This window comes from Haliotis asinina, chromosome 14 (assembly GCF_037392515.1).
Source record: "Haliotis asinina isolate JCU_RB_2024 chromosome 14, JCU_Hal_asi_v2, whole genome shotgun sequence".
Classification (NCBI taxonomy): Eukaryota; Metazoa; Mollusca; class Gastropoda; order Lepetellida; family Haliotidae; genus Haliotis; species Haliotis asinina.
The window spans coordinates 43,504,875-43,529,847 of record NC_090293.1 but is presented as its reverse complement, the minus strand read 5'-3'; the positions used below and the strand labels follow the sequence as shown (position 1 = coordinate 43,529,847).

The following is a 24,973-nucleotide window of genomic DNA, read 5'->3' as shown; positions in this document are numbered from 1 at the left end:
TTGAAGTGAAGACAAATGTCGTCCGAAGGTTATGTTCATAAGAATTATTGAGCTGAAGACGAATATGTCGTCCGAAGGTGTATGTTCATCAGGAGTGTTGAGTTCAAGTCAAATATGTCGTCAGGAGGCTTATGTTCATAAGGGTTACTGAGCTGAAGACGAGTATGTATGTTCATCAGGGTGGTTGAAGTGAAGACAAATGTCGTTATGTCGAAGGTTATGTTCATAAGAATTATTGAGCTGAAGACGAATATGTCGTCCGAAGGTGTATGTTCATCAGGAGTGTTGAGTTCAAGTCAAATATGTCGTCAGAAGGCTTATGTTCATAAGGGTTACTGAGCTGAAGACGAGTATGTATGTTCATCAGGGTGGTTGAAGTGAAGACAAATGTCGTTATATCGAAGGTTATGTTCATAAGAATTATTGAGCTGAAGACGAATATGTCGTCCGAAGGTGTATGCTCATCAGGAGTGTTGAGTTCAAGTCAAATATGTCGTCAGAAGGCTTATGTTCATAAGGGTTACTGAGCTGAAGACTAGTATGTATGTTCATCGGGGTGGTTGAAGTGAAGACAAATGTCGTCCGAAGGTTATGTTCATAAGAATTATTGAGCTGAAGACGAATATGTCGTCCGAAGGTGTATGTTCATCAGGAGTATTGATTTCAAGTCAAATATGTCGTCAGAAGGCTTATGTTCATAAGGGTTACTGAGCTGAAGACTAGTATGTATGTTCATCGGGGTGGTTGAAGTGAAGACAAATGTCGTCCGAAGGTTATGTTCATAAGAATTATTGAGCTGAAGACGAATATGTCGTCCGAAGGTGTATGTTCATCAGGAGTGTTGAGTTCAAGTCAAATATGTCGTCAGAAGGCTTATGTTCATAAGGGTTACTGAACTGAAGACGAGTATGTATGTTCATCAGGGTGGTTGAAGTGAAGACAAAAATCGTTATGTCGAAGGTCATGTTCATAAGAATTATTGAGCTGAAGACGAATATGTCGTCCGAAGGTGTATGTTCATCAGGAGTGTTGAGTTCAAGTCAAATATGTCGTCAGAAGGCTTATGTTCATAAGGGTTACTGAGCTGAAGACTAGTATGTATGTTCATCGGGGTGGTTGAAGTGAAGACAAATGTCGTCCGAAGGTTATGTTCATAAGAATTATTGAGCTGAAGACGAATATGTCGTCCGAAGGTGTATGTTCATCAGGAGTGTTGAGTTCAAGTCAAATATGTCGTCAGAAGGCTTATGTTCATAAGGGTTACTGAGCTGAAGACGAGTATGTATGTTCATCAGGGTGGTTGAAATGAAGACAAATGTCGTTATGTCGAAGGTTATGTTCATAAGAATTATTGAGCTGAAGACGAATATGTCGTCCGAAGGTGTATGTTCATCAGGAGTGTTGAGTTCAAGTCAAATATGTCGTCAGAAGGCTTATGTTCATAAGGGTTACTGAGCTGAAGACGAGTATGTATGTTCATCAGGGTGGTTGAAGTGAAGACAAATGTCGTTATGTCGAAGGTTATGTTCATAAGAATTATTGAGCTGAAGACGAATATGTCGTCCGAAGGTGTATGTTCATCAGGAGTGTTGAGTTCAAGTCAAATATGTCGTCAGAAGGCTTATGTTCATAAGGGTTACTGAGCTGAAGACGAGTATGTATGTTCATCAGGGTGGTTGAAATGAAGACAAATGTCGTTATGTCGAAGGTTATGTTCATAAGAATTATTGAGCTGAAGACGAATATGTCGTCCGAAGGTGTATGTTCATCAGGAGTGTTGAGTTCAAGTCAAATATGTCGTCAGGAGGCTTATGTTCATAAGGGTTACAGAGCTGAACACTAGTATGTATGTTCATCGGGGTGGTTGAAGTGAAAACAAATGTCGTCCGAAGGTTATGTTCATAAGAATTATTGAGCTGAAGACGAATATGTCGTCCGAAGGTGTATGTTCATCAGGAGTGTTGAGTTCAAGTCAAATATGTCGTCAGAAGGCTTATGTTCATAAGGGTTACTGAGCTGAAGACGAGTATGTATGTTCATCAGGGTGGTTGAAGTGAAGACAAATGTCGTTATATCGAAGGTTATGTTCATAAGAATTATTGAGCTGAAGACGAATATGTCGTCCGAAGGTGTATGTTCATCAGGAGTGTTGAGTTCAAGTCAAATATGTCGTCAGAAGGCTTATGTTCATAAGGGTTACTGAGCTGAAGACGAGTATGTATGTTCATCAGGGTGGTTGAAATGAAGACAAATGTCGTTATGTCGAAGGTTATGTTCATAAGAATTATTGAGCTGAAGACGAATATGTCGTCCGAAGGTGTATGTTCATCAGGAGTGTTGAGTTCAAGTCAAATATGTCGTCAGAAGGCTTATGTTCATAAGGGTTACTGAGCTGAAGACGAGTATGTATGTTCATCAGGGTGGTTGAAATGAAGACAAATGTCGTTATGTCGAAGGTTATGTTCATAAGAATTATTGAGCTGAAGACGAATATGTCGTCCGAAGGTGTATGTTCATCAGGAGTGTTGAGTTCAAGTCAAATATGTCGTCAGGAGGCTTATGTTCATAAGGGTTACAGAGCTGAACACTAGTATGTATGTTCATCGGGGTGGTTGAAGTGAAAACAAATGTCGTCCGAAGGTTATGTTCATAAGAATTATTGAGCTGAAGACGAATATGTCGTCCGAAGGTGTATGTTCATCAGGAGTGTTGAGTTCAAGTCAAATATGTCGTCAGAAGGCTTATGTTCATAAGGGTTACTGAGCTGAAGACGAGTATGTATGTTCATCAGGGTGGTTGAAGTGAAGACAAATGTCGTTATATCGAAGGTTATGTTCATAAGAATTATTGAGCTGAAGACGAATATGTCGTCCGAAGGTGTATGTTCATCAGGAGTGTTGAGTTCAAGTCAAATATGTCGTCAGAAGGCTTATGTTCATAAGGGTTACTGAGCTGAAGACGAGTATGTATGTTCATCAGGGTGGTTGAAGTGAAGACAAATGTCGTTATATCGAAGGTTATGTTCATAAGAATTATTGAGCTGAAGACGAATATGTCGTCCGAAGGTGTATGCTCATCAGGAGTGTTGAGTTCAAGTCAAATATGTCGTCAGAAGGCTTATGTTCATAAGGGTTACTGAGCTGAAGACTAGTATGTATGTTCATCGGGGTGGTTGAAGTGAAGACAAATGTCGTCCGAAGGTTATGTTCATAAGAATTATTGAGCTGAAGACGAATATGTCGTCCGAAGGTGTATGTTCATCAGGAGTATTGATTTCAAGTCAAATATGTCGTCAGAAGGCTTATGTTCATAAGGGTTACTGAGCTGAAGACTAGTATGTATGTTCATCGGGGTGGTTGAAGTGAAGACAAATGTCGTCCGAAGGTTATGTTCATAAGAATTATTGAGCTGAAGACGAATATGTCGTCCGAAGGTGTATGTTCATCAGGAGTGTTGAGTTCAAGTCAAATATGTCGTCAGAAGGCTTATGTTCATAAGGGTTACTGAACTGAAGACGAGTATGTATGTTCATCAGGGTGGTTGAAGTGAAGACAAATATCGTTATGTCGAAGGTTATGTTCATAAGAATTATTGAGCTGAAGACGAATATGTCGTCCGAAGGTGTATGTTCATCAGGAGTGTTGAGTTCAAGTCAAATATGTCGTCAGAAGGCTTATGTTCATAAGGGTTACTGAGCTGAAGACTAGTATGTATGTTCATCGGGGTGGTTGAAGTGAAGACAAATGTCATCCGAAGGTTATGTTCATAAGAATTATTGAGCTGAAGACGAATATGTCGTCCGAAGGTGTATGTTCATCAGGAGTGTTGAGTTCAAGTCAAATATGTCGTCAGAAGGCTTATGTTCATAAGGGTTACTGAGCTGAAGACGAGTATGTATGTTCATCAGGGTGGTTGAAATGAAGACAAATGTCGTTATGTCGAAGGTTATGTTCATAAGAATTATTGAGCTGAAGACGAATATGTCGTCCGAAGGTGTATGTTCATCAGGAGTGTTGAGTTCAAGTCAAATATGTCGTCAGAAGGCTTATGTTCATAAGGGTTACTGAGCTGAAGACGAGTATGTATGTTCATCAGGATGGTTGAAATGAAGACAAATGTCGTTATGTCGAAGGTTATGTTCATAAGAATTATTGAGCTGAAGACGAATATGTCGTCCGAAGGTGTATGTTCATCAGGAGTGTTGAGTTCAAGTCAAATATGTCGTCAGAAGGCTTATGTTCATAAGGGTTACTGAGCTGAAGACGAGTATGTATGTTCATCGGGGTGGTTGAAGTGAAGACAAATGTCGTTATGTCGAAGGTTATGTTCATAAGAATTATTGAGCTGAAGACGAATATGTCGTCCGAAGGTGTATGTTCATCAGGAGTGTTGAGTTCAAGTCAAATATGTCGTCAGAAGGCTTATGTTCATAAGGGTTACTGAGCTGAAGACGAGTATGTATGTTCATCGGGGTGGTTGAAGTGAAGACAAATGTCGTTATGTCGAAGGTTATGTTCATAAGAATTATTGAGCTGAAGACGAATATGTCGTCCGAAGGTGTATGTTCATCAGGAGTGTTGAGTTCAAGTCAAATATGTCGTCAGAAGGCTTATGTTCATAAGGGTTACTGAGCTGAAGACTAGTATGTATGTTCATCAGGGTGGTTGAAGTGAAGACAAATGTCGTCCGAAAGTTATGTTCATAAGAATTATTGAGCTGAAGACGAATATGTCGTCCGAAGGTGTATGTTCATCAGGAGTGTTGAGTTCAAGTCAAATATGTCGTCAGAAGGCTTATGTTCATAAGGGTTACTGAGCTGAAGACGAGTATGTATGTTCATCAGGGTGGTTGAAGTGAAGACAAATATCGTTATGTCGAAGGTTATGTTCATAAGAATTATTGAGCTGAAGACGAATATGTCGTCCGAGGGTGTATGTTCATCAGGAGTGTTGAGTTCAAGTCAAATATGTCGTCAGAAGGCTTATGTTCATAAGGGTTACTGAGCTGAAGACTAGTATGTATGTTCATCGGGGTGGTTGAAGTGAAGACAAATATCGTTATGTCGAAGGTTATGTTCATAAGAATTATTGAGCTGAAGACGAATATGTCGTCCGAAGGTGTATGTTCATCAGGAGTGTTGAGTTCAAGTCAAATATGTCGTCAGAAGGCTTATGTTCATAAGGGTTACTGAGCTGAAGACGAGTATGTATGTTCGTCGGGGTGGTTGAAGTGAAGACAAATGTCGTTTTGTCGAAGGTTATGTTCATAAGAATTATTGAGCTGAAGACGAATATGTCGTCCGAAGGTGTATGTTCATCAGGAGTGTTGAGTTCAAGTCAAATATGTCGTCAGAAGGCTTATGTTCATAAGGGTTACTGAGCTGAAGACGAGTATGTATGTTCATCAGGGTGGTTGAAGTGAAGACAAATGTCGTTATGTCGAAGGTTATGTTCATAAGAATTATTGAGCTGAAGACGAATATGTCGTCCGAAGGTGTATGTTCATCAGGAGTGTTGAGTTCAAGTCAAATATGTCGTCAGAAGGCTTATGTTCATAAGGGTTACTGAGCTGAAGACGAGTATGTATGTTCATCGGGGTGGTTGAAGTGAAGACAAGTGTCGTTATGTCGAAGGTTATGTTCATAAGAATTATTGAGCTGAAGACGAATATGTCGTCCGAAGGTGTATGTTCATCAGGAGTGTTGAGTTCAAGTCAAATATGTCGTCAGAAGGCTTATGTTCATAAGGGTTACTGAGCTGAAGACTAGTATATATGTTCATCGGGGTGGTTGAAGTGAAGACAAATGTCGTCCGAAGGTTATGTTCATAAGAATTATTGAGCTGAAGACGAATATGTCGTCCGAAGGTGTATGTTCATCAGGAGTGTTGAGTTCAAGTCAAATATGTCGTCAGAAGGCTTATGTTCATAAGGGTTACTGAGCTGAAGACTAGTATGTATGTTCATCAGGGTGGTTGAAGTGAAGACAAATGTCGTCCGAAAGTTATGTTCATAAGAATTATTGAGCTGAAGACGAATATGTCGTCCGAAGGTGTATGTTCATCAGGAGTGTTGAGTTCAAGTCAAATATGTCGTCAGAAGGCTTATGTTCATAAGGGTTACTGAGCTGAAGACGAGTATGTATGTTCATCAGGGTGGTTGAAGTGAAGACAAATATCGTTGTGTCGAAGGTTATGTTCATAAGAATTATTGAGCTGAAGACGAATATGTCGTCCGAAGGTGTATGTTCATCAGGAGTGTTGAGTTCAAGTCAAATATGTCGTCAGAAGGCTTATGTTCATAAGGGTTACTGAGCTGAAGACTAGTATGTATGTTCATCGGGGTGGTTGAAGTGAAGACAAATGTCGTCCGAAGGTTATGTTCATAAGAATTATTGAGCTGAAGACGAATATGTCGTCCGAAGGTGTATGTTCATCAGGAGTGTTGAGTTCAAGTCAAATATGTCGTCAGAAGGCTTATGTTCATAAGGGTTACTGAGCTGAAGACGAGTATGTATGTTCGTCGGGGTGGTTGAAGTGAAGACAAATGTCGTTTTGTCGAAGGTTATGTTCATAAGAATTATTGAGCTGAAGACGAATATGTCGTCCGAAGGTGTATGTTCATCAGGAGTGTTGAGTTCAAGTCAAATATGTCGTCAGAAGGCTTATGTTCATAAGGGTTACTGAGCTGAAGACGAGTATGTATGTTCATCAGGGTGGTTGAAGTGAAGACAAATGTCGTTATGTCGAAGGTTATGTTCATAAGAATTATTGAGCTGAAGACGAATATGTCGTCCGAAGGTGTATGTTCATCAGGAGTGTTGAGTTCAAGTCAAATATGTCGTCAGAAGGCTTATGTTCATAAGGGTTACTGAGCTGAAGACGAGTATGTATGTTCATCGGGGTGGTTGAAGTGAAGACAAATGTCGTTATGTCGAAGGTTATGTTCATAAGAATTATTGACCTGAAGACGAATATGTCGTCCGAAGGTGTATGTTCATCAGGAGTGTTGAGTTCAAGTCAAATATGTCGTCAGAAGGCTTATGTTCATAAGGGTTACTGAGCTGAAGACTACTATATATGTTCATCGGGGTGGTTGAAGTGAAGACAAATGTCGTCCGAAGGTTATGTTCATAAGAATTATTGAGCTGAAGACGAATATGTCGTCCGAAGGTGTATGTTCATCAGGAGTGTTGAGTTCAAGTCAAATATGTCGTCAGAAGGCTTATGTTCATAAGGGTTACTGAGCTGAAGACGAGTATATATGTTCATCAGGGTGGTTGAAGTGAAGACAAATGTCGTTATGTCGAAGGTTATGTTCATAAGAATTATTGAGCTGAAGACGAATATGTCGTCCGAAGGTGTATGTTCATCAGGAGTGTTGAGTTCAAGTGAAATATGTCGTCAGAAGGCTTATGTTCATAAGGGTTACTGAGCTGAAGACGAGTATGTATGTTCATCAGGGTGGTTGAAGTGAAGACAAATGTCGTTATGTCGAAGGTTATGTTCATAAGAATTATTGAGCTGAAGACGAATATGTCGTCCGAAGGTGTATGCTCATCAGGAGTGTTGAGTTCAAGTCAAATATGTCGTCAGAAGGCTTATGTTCATAAGGGTTACTGAGCTGAAGACTAGTATGTATGTTCATCGGGGTGGTTGAAGTGAAGACAAATGTCGTCCGAAGGTTATGTTCATAAGAATTATTGAGCTGAAGACGAATATGTCGTCTGAAGGTGTTTGTTCATCAGGAGTGTTGAGTTCAAGTCAAATATGTCGTCAGAAGGCTTATGTACATAAGGGTTACTGAGCTGAAGACTAGTATGTATGTTCATCGGGGTGGTTGAAGTGAAGACAAATGTCGTCCGAAGGTTATGTTCATAAGAATTATTGAGCTGAAGACGAATATGTCGTCCGAAGGTGTATGTTCATCAGGAGTATTGAGTTCAAGTCAAATATGTCGTCAGAAGGCTTATGTTCATAAGGGTTACTGAGCTGAAGACTAGTATGTATGTTCATCGGGGTGGTTGAAGTGAAGACAAATGTCGTCCGAAGGTTATGTTCATAAGAATTATTGAGCTGAAGACGAATATGTCGTCCGAAGGTGTATGTTCATCAGGAGTGTTGAGTTCAAGTCAAATATGTCGTCAGAAGACTTATGTGTTCATAAGGGTTACTGAGCTGAAGACGAGTATGTATGTTCATCGGGGTGGTTGAAGTGAAGACAAATGTCGTCCGAAGGTTATGTTCATAAGAATTATTGAGCTGAAGACGAATATGTCGTCCGAAGGTGTATGTTCATCAGGAGTGTTGAGTTCAAGTCAAATATGTCGTCAGAAGGCTTATGTTCATAAGGGTTACTGAGCTGAAGACGAGTATATATGTTCATCAGGGTGGTTGAAGTGAAGACAAATGTCGTTATGTCGAAGGTTATGTTCATAAGAATTATTGAGCTGAAGACGAATATGTCGTCCGAAGGTGTATGTTCATCAGGAGTGTTGAGTTCAAGTGAAATATGTCGTCAGAAGGCTTATGTTCATAAGGGTTACTGAGCTGAAGACGAGTATGTATGTTCATCAGGGTGGTTGAAGTGAAGACAAATGTCGTTATGTCGAAGGTTATGTTCATAAGAATTATTGAGCTGAAGACGAATATGTCGTCCGAAGGTGTATGCTCATCAGGAGTGTTGAGTTCAAGTCAAATATGTCGTCAGAAGGCTTATGTTCATAAGGGTTACTGAGCTGAAGACTAGTATGTATGTTCATCGGGGTGGTTGAAGTGAAGACAAATGTCGTCCGAAGGTTATGTTCATAAGAATTATTGAGCTGAAGACGAATATGTCGTCTGAAGGTGTTTGTTCATCAGGAGTGTTGAGTTCAAGTCAAATATGTCGTCAGAAGGCTTATGTACATAAGGGTTACTGAGCTGAAGACTAGTATGTATGTTCATCGGGGTGGTTGAAGTGAAGACAAATGTCGTCCGAAGGTTATGTTCATAAGAATTATTGAGCTGAAGACGAATATGTCGTCCGAAGGTGTATGTTCATCAGGAGTATTGAGTTCAAGTCAAATATGTCGTCAGAAGGCTTATGTTCATAAGGGTTACTGAGCTGAAGACTAGTATGTATGTTCATCGGGGTGGTTGAAGTGAAGACAAATGTCGTCCGAAGGTTATGTTCATAAGAATTATTGAGCTGAAGACGAATATGTCGAAGGTGTATGTTCATCAGGAGTGTTGAGTTCAAGTGAAATATGTCGTCAGAAGGCTTATGTTCATAAGGGTTACTGAGCTGAAGACTAGTATGTATGTTCATCGGGGTGGTTGAAGTGAAGACAAATGTCGTCCGAAGGTTATGTTCATAAGAATTATTGAGCTGAAGACGAATATGTCGTCCGAAGGTGTATGTTCATCAGGAGTGTTGAGTTCAAGTCAAATATGTCGTCAGAAGACTTATGTGTTCATAAGGGTTACTGAGCTGAAGACGAGTATGTATGTTCATCGGGGTGGTTGAAGTGAAGACAAATGTCGTTATGTCTAAGGTTTTGTTCATAAGAATTATTGAGCTGAAGACGAATATGTCGTCCGAAGGTGTATGTTCATCAGGAGTGTTGAGTTCAAGTCAAATATGTCGTCAGAAGGCTTATGTTCATAAGGGTTACTGAGCTGAAGACGAGTATGTATGTTCATCAGGGTGGTTGAAGTGAAGACAAATGTCGTTATGTCGAAGGTTATGTTCATAAGAATTATTGAGCTGAAGACGAATATGTCGTCCGAAGGTGTATGTTCATCAGGAGTGTTGAGTTCAAGTGAAATATGTCGTCAGAAGGCTTATGTTCATAAGGGTTACTGAGCTGAAGACGAGTATGTATGTTCATCAGGGTGGTTGAAGTGAAGACAAATGTCGTTATGTCGAAGGTTATGTTCATAAGAATTATTGAGCTGAAGACGAATATGTCGTCCGAAGGTGTATGCTCATCAGGAGTGTTGAGTTCAAGTCAAATATGTCGTCAGAAGGCTTATGTTCATAAGGGTTACTGAGCTGAAGACTAGTATGTATGTTCATCGGGGTGGTTGAAGTGAAGACAAATGTCGTCCGAAGGTTATGTTCATAAGAATTATTGAGCTGAAGACGAATATGTCGTCTGAAGGTGTTTGTTCATCAGGAGTGTTGAGTTCAAGTCAAATATGTCGTCAGAAGGCTTATGTACATAAGGGTTACTGAGCTGAAGACTAGTATGTATGTTCATCGGGGTGGTTGAAGTGAAGACAAATGTCGTCCGAAGGTTATGTTCATAAGAATTATTGAGCTGAAGACGAATATGTCGTCCGAAGGTGTATGTTCATCAGGAGTATTGAGTTCAAGTCAAATATGTCGTCAGAAGGCTTATGTTCATAAGGGTTACTGAGCTGAAGACTAGTATGTGTGTTCATCGGGGTGGTTGAAGTGAAGACAAATGTCGTCCGAAGGTTATGTTCATAAGAATTATTGAGCTGAAGACGAATATGTCGTCCGAAGGTGTATGTTCATCAGGAGTGTTGAGTTCAAGTGAAATATGTCGTCAGAAGGCTTATGTTCATAAGGGTTACTGAGCTGAAGACTAGTATGTATGTTCATCGGGGTGGTTGAAGTGAAGACAAATGTCGTCCGAAGGTTATGTTCATAAGAATTATTGAGCTGAAGACGAATATGTCGTCCGAAGGTGTATGTTCATCAGGAGTGTTGAGTTCAAGTCAAATATGTCGTCAGAAGACTTATGTGTTCATAAGGGTTACTGAGCTGAAGACGAGTATGTATGTTCATCGGGGTGGTTGAAGTGAAGACAAATGTCGTTATGTCTAAGGTTTTGTTCATAAGAATTATTGAGCTGAAGACGAATATGTCGTCCGAAGGTGTATGTTCATCAGGAGTGTTGAGTTCAAGTCAAATATGTCGTCAGAAGGCTTATGTTCATAAGGGTTACTGAGCTGAAGACGAGTATGTATGTTCATCGGGGTGGTTGAAGTGAAGACAAATGTCGTTATGTCGAAGGTTATGTTCATAAGAATTGTTGAGCTGAAGACGAATATGTCGTCCGAAGGTGTATGTTCATCAGGAGTGTTGAGTTCAAGTCAAATATGTCGTCAGAAGGCTTATGTTCATAAGGGTTACTGAGCTGAAGACGAGTATGTATGTTCATCGGGGTGGTTGAAGTGAAGACAAATGTCGTTATGTCGAAGGTTATGTTCATAAGAATTATTGAGCTGAAGACGAATATGTCGTCCGAAGGTGTATGTTCATCAGGAGTGTTGAGTTCAAGTCAAATATGTCGTCAGAAGGCTTATGTTCATAAGGGTTACTGAGCTGAAGACGAGTATGTATGTTCATCGGGGTGGTTGAAGTGAAGACAAATGTCGTTATGTCGAAGGTTTTGTTCATAAGAATTATTGAGCTGAAGACGAATATGTCGTCCGAAGGTGTATGTTCATCAGGAGTGTTGAGTTCAAGTCAAATATGTCGTCAGAAGGCTTATGTTCATAAGGGTTACTGAGCTGAAGACTAGTATGTATGTTCATCGGGGTGGTTGAAGTGAAGACAAATGTCGTCCGAAGGTTATGTTCATAAGAATTATTGAGCTGAAGACGAATATGTCGTCCGAAGGTGTATGTTCATCAGGAGTGTTGAGTTCAAGTCAAATATGTCGTCAGAAGGCTTATGTTCATAAGGGTTACTGAGCTGAAGACTAGTATGTATGTTCATCGGGGTGGTTGAAGTGAAGACAAATGTCGTCCGAAGGTTATGTTCATAAGAATTATTGAGCTGAAGACGAATATGTCGTCCGAAGGTGTATGTTCATCAGGAGTGTTGAGTTCAAGTCAAATATGTCGTCAGAAGGCTTATGTTCATAAGGGTTACTGAGGTGAAGACGAGTATGTATGTTCATCAGGGTGGTTGAAGTGAAGACAAATGTCGTTATGTCGAAGGTTATGTTCATAAGAATTATTGAGCTGAAGACGAATATGTCGTCCGAAGGTGTATGTTCATCAGGAGTGTTGAGTTCAAGTCAAATATGTCGTCAGAAGGCTTATGTTCATAAGGGTTACTGAGCTGAAGACGAGTATGTATGTTCGTCGGGGTGGTTGAAGTGAAGACAAATGTCGTTTTGTCGAAGGTTATGTTCATAAGAATTATTGAGCTGAAGACGAATATGTCGTCCGAAGGTGTATGTTCATCAGGAGTGTTGAGTTCAAGTCAAATATGTCGTCAGAAGGCTTATGTTCATAAGGGTTACTGAGCTGAAGACTAGTATGTATGTTCATCGGGGTGGTTGAAGTGAAGACAAATGTCGTCCGAAGGTTATGTTCATAAGAATTATTGAGCTGAAGACGAATATGTCGTCCGAAGGTGTATGTTCATCAGGAGTGTTGAGTTCAAGTCAAATATGTCGTCAGAAGACTTATGTGTTCATAAGGGTTACTGAGCTGAAGACGAGTATGTATGTTCATCGGGGTGGTTGAAGTGAAGACAAATGTCGTTATGTCTAAGGTTTTGTTCATAAGAATTATTGAGCTGAAGACGAATATGTCGTCCGAAGGTGTATGTTCATCAGGAGTGTTGAGTTCAAGTCAAATATGTCGTCAGAAGGCTTATGTTCATAAGGGTTACTGAGCTGAAGACGAGTATGTATGTTCATCGGGGTGGTTGAAGTGAAGACAAATGTCGTTATGTCGAAGGTTATGTTCATAAGAATTGTTGAGCTGAAGACGAATATGTCGTCCGAAGGTGTATGTTCATCAGGAGTGTTGAGTTCAAGTCAAATATGTCGTCAGAAGGCTTATGTTCATAAGGGTTACTGAGCTGAAGACGAGTATGTATGTTCATCGGGGTGGTTGAAGTGAAGACAAATGTCGTTATGTCGAAGGTTATGTTCATAAGAATTATTGAGCTGAAGACGAATATGTCGTCCGAAGGTGTATGTTCATCAGGAGTGTTGAGTTCAAGTCAAATATGTCGTCAGAAGGCTTATGTTCATAAGGGTTACTGAGCTGAAGACGAGTATGTATGTTCATCGGGGTGGTTGAAGTGAAGACAAATGTCGTTATGTCGAAGGTTTTGTTCATAAGAATTATTGAGCTGAAGACGAATATGTCGTCCGAAGGTGTATGTTCATCAGGAGTGTTGAGTTCAAGTCAAATATGTCGTCAGAAGGCTTATGTTCATAAGGGTTACTGAGCTGAAGACTAGTATGTATGTTCATCGGGGTGGTTGAAGTGAAGACAAATGTCGTCCGAAGGTTATGTTCATAAGAATTATTGAGCTGAAGACGAATATGTCGTCCGAAGGTGTATGTTCATCAGGAGTGTTGAGTTCAAGTCAAATATGTCGTCAGAAGGCTTATGTTCATAAGGGTTACTGAGCTGAAGACTAGTATGTATGTTCATCGGGGTGGTTGAAGTGAAGACAAATGTCGTCCGAAGGTTATGTTCATAAGAATTATTGAGCTGAAGACGAATATGTCGTCCGAAGGTGTATGTTCATCAGGAGTGTTGAGTTCAAGTCAAATATGTCGTCAGAAGGCTTATGTTCATAAGGGTTACTGAGGTGAAGACGAGTATGTATGTTCATCAGGGTGGTTGAAGTGAAGACAAATGTCGTTATGTCGAAGGTTATGTTCATAAGAATTATTGAGCTGAAGACGAATATGTCGTCCGAAGGTGTATGTTCATCAGGAGTGTTGAGTTCAAGTCAAATATGTCGTCAGAAGGCTTATGTTCATAAGGGTTACTGAGCTGAAGACGAGTATGTATGTTCGTCGGGGTGGTTGAAGTGAAGACAAATGTCGTTTTGTCGAAGGTTATGTTCATAAGAATTATTGAGCTGAAGACGAATATGTCGTCCGAAGGTGTATGTTCATCAGGAGTGTTGAGTTCAAGTCAAATATGTCGTCAGAAGGCTTATGTTCATAAGGGTTACTGAGCTGAAGACGAGTATGTATGTTCATCGGGGTGGTTGAAGTGAAGACAAATGTCGTTATGTCGAAGGTTATGTTCATAAGAATTATTGAGCTGAAGACGAATATGTCGTCCGAAGGTGTATGTTCATCAGGAGTGTTGAGTTCAAGTCAAATATGTCGTCAGAAGGCTTATGTTCATAAGGGTTACTGAGCTGAAGACGAGTATGTATGTTCATCGGGGTGGATGAAGTGAAGACAAATGTCGTTATGTCGAAGGTTATGTTCATAAGAATTATTGAGCTGAAGACGAATATGTCGTCCGAAGGTGTATGTTCATCAGGAGTGTTGAGTTCAAGTCAAATATGTCGTCAGAAGGCTTATGTTCATAAGGGTTACTGAGCTGAAGACTAGTATGTATGTTCATCGGGGTGGTTGAAGTGAAGACAAATGTCGTCCGAAGGTTATGTTCATAAGAATTATTGAGCTGAAGACGAATATGTCGTCCGAAGGTGTATGTTCATCAGGAGTGTTGAGTTCAAGTCAAATATGTCGTCAGAAGGCTTATGTTCATAAGGGTTACTGAGCTGAAGACGAGTATATATGTTCATCAGGGTGGTTGAAGTGAAGACAAATGTCGTTATGTCGAAGGTTATGTTCATAAGAATTATTGAGCTGAAGACGAATATGTCGTCCGAAGGTGTATGTTCATCAGGAGTGTTGAGTTCAAGTAAAATATGTCGTCAGAAGGCTTATGTTCATAAGGGTTACTGAGCTGAAGACGAGTATGTATGTTCATCAGGGTGGTTGAAGTGAAAACAAATGTCGTTATGTCTAAGGTTATGTTCATAAGAATTATTGAGCTGAAGACGAATATGTCGTCCGAAGGTGTATGCTCATCAGGAGTGTTGAGTTCAAGTCAAATATGTCGTCAGAAGGCTTATGTTCATAAGGGTTACTGAGCTGAAGACTAGTATGTATGTTCATCGGGGTGGTTGAAGTGAAGACAAATGTCGTCCGAAGGTTATGTTCATAAGAATTATTGAGCTGAAGACGAATATGTCGTCTGAAGGTGTTTGTTCATCAGGAGTGTTGAGTTCAAGTCAAATATGTCGTCAGAAGGCTTATGTACATAAGGGTTACTGAGCTGAAGACTAGTATGTATGTTCATCGGGGTGGTTGAAGTGAAGACAAATGTCGTCCGAAGGTTATGTTCATAAGAATTATTGAGCTGAAGACGAATATGTCGTCCGAAGGTGTATGTTCATCAGGAGTATTGAGTTCAAGTCAAATATGTCGTCAGAAGGCTTATGTTCATAAGGGTTACTGAGCTGAAGACTAGTATGTATGTTCATCGGGGTGGTTGAAGTGAAGACAAATGTCGTCCGAAGGTTATGTTCGTAAGAATTATTGAGCTGAAGACGAATATGTCGTCCGAAGGTGTATGTTCATCAGGAGTGTTGAGTTCAAGTCAAATATGTCGTCAGAAGGCTTATGTTCATAAGGGTTACTGAGCTGAAGACTAGTATGTATGTTCATCGGGGTGGTTGAAGTGAAGACAAATGTCGTCCGAAGGTTATGTTCATAAGAATTATTGAGCTGAAGACGAATATGTCGTCCGAAGGTGTATGTTCATCAGGAGTGTTGAGTTCAAGTCAAATATGTCGTCAGAAGACTTATGTGTTCATAAGGGTTACTGAGCTGAAGACGAGTATGTATGTTCATCGGGGTGGTTGAAGTGAAGACAAATGTCGTTATGTCGAAGGTTATGTTCATAAGAATTATTGAGCTGAAGACGAATATGTCGTCCGAAGGTGTATGTTCATCAGGAGTGTTGAGTTCAAGTCAAATATGTCGTCAGAAGGCTTATGTTCATAAGGGTTACTGAGCTGAAGACGAGTATGTATGTTCATCGGGGTGGTTGAAGTGAAGACAAATGTCGTTATGTCGAAGGTTATGTTCATAAGAATTATTGAGCTGAAGACGAATATGTCGTCCGAAGGTGTATGTTCATCAGGAGTGTTGAGTTCAAGTCAAATATGTCGTCAGAAGGCTTATGTTCATAAGGGTTACTGAGCTGAAGACGAGTATGTATGTTCATCGGGGTGGTTGAAGTGAAGACAAATGTCGTCCGAAGGTTATGTTCATAAGAATTATTGAGCTGAAGACGAATATGTCGTCCGAAGGTGTATGTTCATCAGGAGTGTTGAGTTCAAGTCGAATATGTCGTCAGAAGGCTTATGCTCATAAGGGTTACTGAGCTGAAGACGAGTATGTATGTTCATCGGGGTGGTTGAAGTGAAGACAAATGTCGTCAGAAGGTTGTGTTCATAAGAAGTATTGAGCTGAAGACGAGTATGTATGTTCATCGGGGTGGTTGTTGTGAAGACAAATGTCGTCCGAAGGTTATGTTCATAAGACTTATTGAGCTGAAGACCAATGTGTCGTCAGAAGGTGAATGTTCGTCAGGGATATTGAGTTGAAGAACGGTTTGTGTCGTCGGAAGGTTTGTATTCATGGTGGTGATTGAGCTGAATGAAAATATGACGTTAAGTCATACCCATAACAATCGTATGTCGTCAAAGTTTCATACTGACAACAGTTGTGGACTTGTCAGACTACCGGGATATCTGTCTCAGATGCCCTTTACTGACCCATTCAATTTTTAGCTTGACTGCTCGCATTTTAGATCGATTGCCCGACATTTAAGCACAGCAGGGCGATACGACCAGTACAATGGCTGTCGAGACAACAACGAGCGCCTCCTAGCGGCAATAAAGAGTCTTTGCGGATGTCATTCGGACAGAATTGAAGGCGCGACGTGATTTGAATGTATAGTCAAGGGCAGATAAGCGAGGCGACAATCGTATTGTGATTAGTTTAACCCCGCTCCATGAATTGAGGCCTGTTAACCTTGTTGAGCTGATCTACTTTGCAGGGGCAATTACAAGTCTCTGTAGTCTGTTCGTTTCACGGCCTGTTTGTAGCTGTGAATGTCTGGCAACGTGTACTAGTTTAACTTGACATTTGTCCGAAAGTAAAATGCTTTGTCTGTTCGGTTTGGTTGTCATTTGAATACAACGAAATGTATCCCAGATTTCAAAGTGGATAATCGTGGTAATACCAGTAATTACGGAATCCCCGAAGGGACATTGTGACAAGGAAACAAACAATTCGGGAATGTTCCTCCTAGGTTTCCAAAAATATCCAGAAATGCTATTACACAGTCTAGGAATGTAAAAAAACCCAAACAAACAAACAAAAACAAACAAAAAACCCCAAACAAACAAAACAAACAAACAAACAAACAAAACAGACAGTGGCCTAGTGGGTAAGGCGTCCTATCGTGTGTTGGTCTCTAACTGACAGTGATTCATACGCACATGCAAAAGACAGAATCGTACAATGGACCGCCTGCAGTTGTCGTTTTGTGAAGTCAATTTATTGAGTCCCCAGCCGTGATTTCGCTGGAATATTGCTAAAAGCGGCGTAAAACTAAACTCAGTCAGTCAGTTGAATGAAGTCACTAATTAAATTCTTGGACAATGGTGACGTTGCCCAAGTCGTATTTCGGCGTTGTTGTTGCTGATAAGGTATAAATGACAACATTAGTTGCCACCGGTGGAAGTTTTGTTTTGTGGCCACATGCAGCACGTATTGTTTGAACGGCACTGCTACCGATAGAGCAGGACGTGCCACGGGAACTTGGATGTTATCAAGGTGTTCATAAATTCATTTGTATAATATTCGTTGCTGTTGCTTTCACAACTTATATGAATATGTACGGGTCGCTCTACGTCGACCTTGTTATGTGCAAAGTTCCATACTTACCTATAGTCTCAAATACCTATAGTTTCATCTGTAGCATATAACTACATAGTGTGTTTGCAAATATAAAGGAATCTGAACTTTAAAAAGTATTATTTATTTCTGACATATGTGCAACCCCTTCCCCATAATCACAACAAAGTCGACATTAAACCAAAAGGTACGTTCATGAAACTCGCAAACCAAATAATGATGTTCATGTTCAAAAATGGGGAACATATTTCGTACACACATAACAAACATTGTGATGACTAATTATTGCCTTTTGTCACACTCTCACTCACTCACATATAATTATGTTAGTCGTCGCATACTATAGACGATAATGACAAGCGTGTTTCAGCTATTCATGTCAGTGAGTACAGAGCCGACACAGGAAGAATCTTTCAATAGATTACCCAAGGACGGAAATTTGATTTCGCTGCACGCTTGTGGTAACCTGCTGATTTCGTCCACAATCCAGTGTCGCTGTCTGACACACACTTCTTCAGTCTCATGTGATCGTATCAATATTTACCTTCACTTGTGTCCCATGTAATCTGATTTACCTCGATCATAGTGCGGAGGAATGTCATAGAATGACAAGGTTGACCTTGACCTCCAGTGTTTCTTTTATTTGCGTGTTCTTGAACGTCACATCTTGACAAGATGATGTCATGGCTATTAATAACTTTGTCGCGTTGGCGTTATTTCTTCAGTTCTCGCGACTGATATTTATTCCATAATGCTGGGCCAGTGAACATCTGTATTCTACCAACTGCACCACAAAAATTGCTTTATGAATCCCTATCATTGAATAATCAAATGACGTCTTTTGAATCTTCGTTGAATAATCATATTCTACTCTTTCAAACTTTAACTGTTGCTGGAATATTGTTTGACAGGAAAAGGTGTATTGGAAAGTTATCGTGCAATTAAATAACGTCAGAAAATAATCAGAAAGTCAGAAGATAATCAACACAAATACGTGCAATCAAATGTGTGCCATTCATAAGGGAGGTAAATGTGATTCTGGTTCCAACGGGATTTCGGGAATCAGTATGGAGCTAACTGGACAATGAACCCCTTCGCGTGTTACAACAATTAATGGCGTCTAAATAATGCATAATGCATTCACACTCATGGTAAGAGACTCTATGTGTTAGAGTCATTTCTCCATGGCTTTGCCACTGTGTTGCAATGTTGCCTCATCTGCTGTGGTGCTTTGGTTGAGGATCGTGTTAGCAACATATTGATCTGGCGTATCGACGTCAAATAGACATTATGGTTTGCCTTTTCTTAGTTCCTTAATGTTCTTTGGAAATTTGTTTCCTTGGAACCTCTCCCTATTTTTCTTCTCATAGATTATCACTCATTTATGAATCAGCGGGAAACTAGTCACCTCATGACCGTGTAATACATAAAAAATATCAAATAAGATGCGCGGAATAGCTGACGCGAGTGAGTGAGTGGGTTTAGTTTTACGCCGCAATCAGCAATATTACAGCTATGTGACGATGGTCTATAAATAATCGAGTCTGGACCAGACAATCCAGTGATCAACATCATGAGCATCGATCTGCGCAATTGGGAACTGATGACGTGTGAACTAAGTCAGCGAGCCTGACCAGCCGATCCCGTTAACCGCCTCTTACGACACGCATAGTCGCCTTTTATGGCAAGCATGCGTTGCTGAAGGCCTATTCTACCCCGGGACCTTCACGGGTCTATCTGACGCGAAGTAATAAATGGAGACCTCAGATGAGACTTGAAACCATTTCTGCATCATTTTCAAAGGGTTGATACAAGAAGCTGTATATCTGTATATCTGAAATTTAAATGATTTACTTTTATTAATAATCTGAAGAGTAAAGGGACAGCTCTTTACTTTTTTCGATACTGAAGATTAATCAATAGCGAACATTCATATACGTTCTCGGTTCATTGACTAAACAAACGATGGGTTAAATATAGACTGAAAAGTTTTAAGGTATCATTTGGTAGTTAGCTGAATGTTTACATCGTACTTGTTTATGAACACTGATTGACATGGTATTGTCAGTAACACATTGATGTTATTTTGCTTTAGGTGTCCAATCAGTGATACTTTTAACTTGGTTGCATCTGACAAGGCTGAGATTGGAAATGCATTCACCAGGATTGTATATAGTGTAAAACATTTTGTTGGGTTTTGGCTGGCGTTCTCGACCGTAGTGTACTAATGTCGTCAAAGGAGAGAAAACTCAATACTTACACAGAACATCAATAGAACGAACCTATTCATGAGCAGATGAAGGCATTTCCAGTCAGAAATACTCTACTTTGAGACGTGAAAAAGTTTCTACTCCGGGAGAAGAAGTGCGTTTTTTTGTGAGCGAATGAGATCAGCTGACATTAATTTCTCAACACCCTTGTGCCTTTCAAAAAATATACATAAAGACCAATCTAGTCATAGTGTTACTCTATATCGGAACTTTATCTTGAACGTTCTCGAGGGACTTCCTGAAGGTATCTGGTTCTTAAGGTTGACATTTCCGTTTCAACTCTTGATGACGCCACATCAATCGATACTGTGGGATAAAGACCAAGAACAAACAAATGGTGCTAGCATTACCATTTCAAGGCCCTCGATAACGCTGGAATTGGAGGCTGGAAGTTGTGCACATTAAAGATGCAAGTATACGGAAAGGTCACAGTGGGACTGTTGCGAGGAGGGACATAGATGCATGAAAAATATAATATATATATATATATATATATATATATATATATATATATATATATATATATATATATATATATATATATATATATATATATATATATATATATATATATATATATATATATATATTATTATTAATTATTATTACCGAAGACGGTGTTGGTGTTGATGATGACGATGAGATGGAGGATGTGACTGTTGTGGAAGATTCCGAATAAATTGTTGATGTTGACGTTGATGGTGATAGGGAAATTGGTGTAAATGGTTACGATGATTGGTATACGTGCATCAGATATACATATTGATATTGACAGATAGATATATAGATAGGTAGATAGTTAGTTAGAATGATGAGAACGTTAACCTTGAAGGTGATGATGACCAGACGGCCAGCAGTTTCATACATCGGATTACAAAATTCAAACGAATATTAAGATTTTGAATGTGCATCTGAATTCATCAATAAACGGCTCAAAGATTAAATTAACAATTTATTACAATCAACCTGAGGACAACTGTCATGCTCATCACGAATAGGTCTGGGACCAGAACTCACTCACTCACTCACTCACTCACTCACTCACTCACTCACTCACTCACTCACTCACTCACTCACTCACTCACGCAAGTGGGCCAAGTCCTTCAATCAGTGTGAACTACAGTAAACTTTGTTTATGATGAACATGTTTATAGCGAGCCGACGGATATATTCTGGTTTTTTTTCGTCCGGACCAATAAATATGCACGTTACCAGAAGTATATGTGTCAAAGGGTATAATGACCTAACATTACTGTTCTCTTAGAGTTCCACATAACAGTAGATAAGTGTTTTTGTCCAAAAGTGTGTTCCACATGAGATATTGCTTGTATGTGATTAAACGATATCTCCTAGGCTAGTAGAGTTTAGTAGTTGATTTTGTACAATGCTATGACAATGATATGACTTCATGAATTTAGTGATGACGTCAAAACTATGGGATCGCTGCACTGCAAGTCTAATGGTAGTATTGTGTTTAGAGATGTAATTTGTTTATTGAAAACTAATGAAGAGCGATTTTGAATGATAAATAGAATCTCACTCGTGTCTTCTGATATTAAATTATATCAACACTCATTGATTAAAGTCAAGCTACATGTATTTCTAACTTTTCAACTCGTGGTAATATATATGATATTAGTAGACACTCGGGTCTGATTCTCTGTATGTTCGTGTGAGTCAATGGCCACAAAACATGTGTTATGCATCCATGTTCTGATATTGCTGCCTCGTTTTAATGATCTTTTTCTCCCTGCAGGTTTCCTTAAAAATACTATGCGCGGGCTCACACTTTGTAAAAAGAAAAATAGAGGTGAGTTTTTACTTTAAATTTTGTTTTTTTGTAATACGGTTTATACTGCGTAACGTCTTATGCTGATCATATTTTACAAGTTGTTTGTCATACGGCATGGGCTGAAGGCATGCATGCGGTTTACACTTAGGTCTCACGTAGATGACGTGAGTTAAATTTCATTGTCCTCTTAAGAAAAGAGGGGGAGGGGTTGGGGAGGGAACCAGAAATTACAATTACAGCTTAAGCTTTAACAAATATTTCTAAGACAGAGATCTTATGAACGCGTACCATTGTTTCTCAATATCACCACCCCTAAATACAACGCAAAGGATGCACGTGGGGGTCATTCTTGATTTTGACTTTTTAGGGAGGTCGATAAATCAGGGTCGGCCATTAGTTGTGATAGTCATTTTACATCACGCAGTAGTTAGGTTTTGTTACTAGCGATTACTTCACAAATAGCTATTGTCATAAGGAAGTGCAACTGAAGCACTCTTAAGACACATTATTATCATATCAACATTGCCTACGATATACCTCCCAATTAATCCAATCGTAGATTACAAACAACGTTCCCGTACTTGTTTCTAAGACTATATAATGGAAACAAACCCCGTGGAATTCAGTAACCACAGACAAATGTCAACAAGGCATAGTTCTGATCGAGTTGTTCTACCGATTGTAAACAGAAGCACTCGTAGGCAGCGCACGTCTTTCTTTTTTAATACCTTATAACAAAATAGTTCTAATCAAAAGATAATGGGAATAGATTGATTTTGAGCTTTGGCTCGGAGATTTCTTTAGCAAGTGCCTCTCGGGCGGAGAGAAATTGTCATGGAAGTGACATTTAACAATTTGCATATTCCAATGGATTTATTTGTGAAAAACACAACTGGTATTGTGAATCGATCGAATACACTGCGGTTTCCCTGAAAACTAATTAACACGTTGGAGACCCGATCTCGCGTTGCTGGTGTCGTTCCTGTTAAAGTGTTTAATGGCGTTTGACGATGGTAAACTGGGGAAGGTATTCTAGAAGAGGCTGTCAAAACCAACTGTCTGGCTGAGTGTTTGTGGTTTGTGTACACACGCGTGGCATCAAGTGGAATAGTGGCATCAGACACTCTGGCAATCATGGGTATACGACGGTCAGTGTTGATAGGACTGGTATTCTGTTTTTTTCTAACTAATTACCATCGAAGACACTGTTAAGGCTGTCGGGAAAGCGCTTGAAGCCCGTTTTGAACAATCGCAAATGGTGACGGAAATAGTAATCAACATTTTATGGAAGTACCGTAGCGCTCAAGCGGTTTTGTTGAAGGGTGAGTGACTGTAGTATTACGCCGCACTCAGCATTATTCCAGCTATATGGCGGCGATCTATAAATAATCGAGTCTGAACTAGGCAGTCCAGTGATCAACAGCACGAGCATAGCTCTACGCGATTGGGATACGATAGTATGTGTGAACCAAGTCAGCGAGCCCGAACACTCGATCCGGTTAGTCGTCTCTTACGACGCTCATGGGTTTCAGAAGATCAGTTCTAACTCGGAACTTCACGGGCATTGTATGACAGGAGGTCCTAGTAACTGAGTAGGTGAGGAAGGTAAATAATCGCATTTTGGGTCAAGCCATTCCGTGAGGGAAAGTATGAGTATAAGGGTCATGCTTCTTAAGGCATTGAATTACCAAATCCCCAGTTTCACATCTCCTCTTAAGTTGTAATGAGTGAAATACTTGCTAGAGCATTCAGATTTGACTACAAATACCGAGTACGGGTATTACAGTCTTCCGCCGCATTGTGTTACAAATCGTTACGAGTCTTGCGTTCCTTTGGCATGTCCGGCGCATGATCTATGTTTGAAATCACTATCTCTGTGCTACTGTATTTCACAAAAGTGGTAAAACCCTGAGACCTGCGACATCTCGGGCTTTGTGTCAGAAATACTTATCAGATTTCAATAGTTCTCATGGTCACTGATTCATAAGTTATATGGCGATTTCAGCTTACAAAACCCTCCAGGTTTTATAGAGGGAATCGTGTTGGAAGAACATCAGTAAACAACGGTGAACATCATAAGAACATCACTAAACCACAAAATGCAAATGACAAGGGTATCAATTCACGCGTCAGGAACACCAGTGTGCAATGAATTTTGCTAAAGATTATATAAAACTAAACTCACTCACTGTCTCACACTCCTAAACCACAAGGGACGCAACTGTACACGTATCCCTTAACAAAGTGTGTCCGAACCAGAAACAACGTAATCCTCATGCTGACGCCAATGTTCCTACAAAACACATAACAGGTTCAGTGCCAAAATCAGTAATGGTATTGCGCCAACTACCAAGACTCTGATTTATTGTCAGTGCTAATAGGAACCGTTTACAGCGGATCGTCTACAGCGTCGTTTTCGTACAGGGTGCACTTGCACTCCATCACAGTGAAGGTGCAGATATCAGAACTGCCATTTTCATCTAACTTACAATGGTGAATCACCAATAACAAGCGAAGATCACAAGCATTGAAGATGGCCATCGTTGAGAAATGTTCCGTCGGGCATCTGGTCATTGCATACGTAATTCAGATATCGATCCTGTGTAGGAGGGATATATATCAAGTAAAAATAGACTTCCATATCTTTCCATTTACATGTTTAACCTCTTTCTGTATATTCTAGATGGAGTGGGTTCTTGGTGGATTAATATTTCATTTATTTCCTGTTCTTTGTTCCTGCGCCGGAACTTAATTACATTGTGAGGATGTGTTGTCCTCTAACCCGACAGTGATTCATACACACATGCAACACTCGGAATCTTACAATAGACAGCCTACAGATGGCTTGTCACCATGGAAATACCTTTGTTACAACATTGAGTTGTTAATTAGTGACGCTAAATGGATGGCCAGCAACGATAGGGTTAGTTTAGAGGTTAAAGCGTTCGAGGGCAGGGTTCGATTCTCCACATGGGTACTATGCGTGAAACCCATTGCTTGTGTACTCCGCCGTATGTTGCTGGAAAATTGCTAAAAGTGTCGTAAACTTCATTCACTCAAGGTGACATGAGTTACAGTTAAATGCTTCTCAAGGACATGCCATGCTAGTGGGGTTTCGTGTCATGTTCAATAACGTTCTTTCCGTGTTCGTTTATGTCCTTGTCATGATGATCTGTGATCTTCATATGA

General features: G+C 40.0%; 1 protein-coding gene across 1 annotated transcript in view; it reads left to right on the top strand.

Moving 5' to 3' along the window:
* The window catches only part of LOC137261067 (uncharacterized), a 157,971-nt gene that overhangs the window by 115,746 nt on the left and 17,252 nt on the right, over positions 1 to 24,973 (top strand). Inside the window, exon 4 of the mRNA XM_067798733.1 lies at positions 21,749 to 21,802. Coding sequence (XP_067654834.1) covers positions 21,749 to 21,802 — 54 coding nt within the window. The remainder of the gene's footprint in view (positions 1 to 21,748; positions 21,803 to 24,973) is intronic.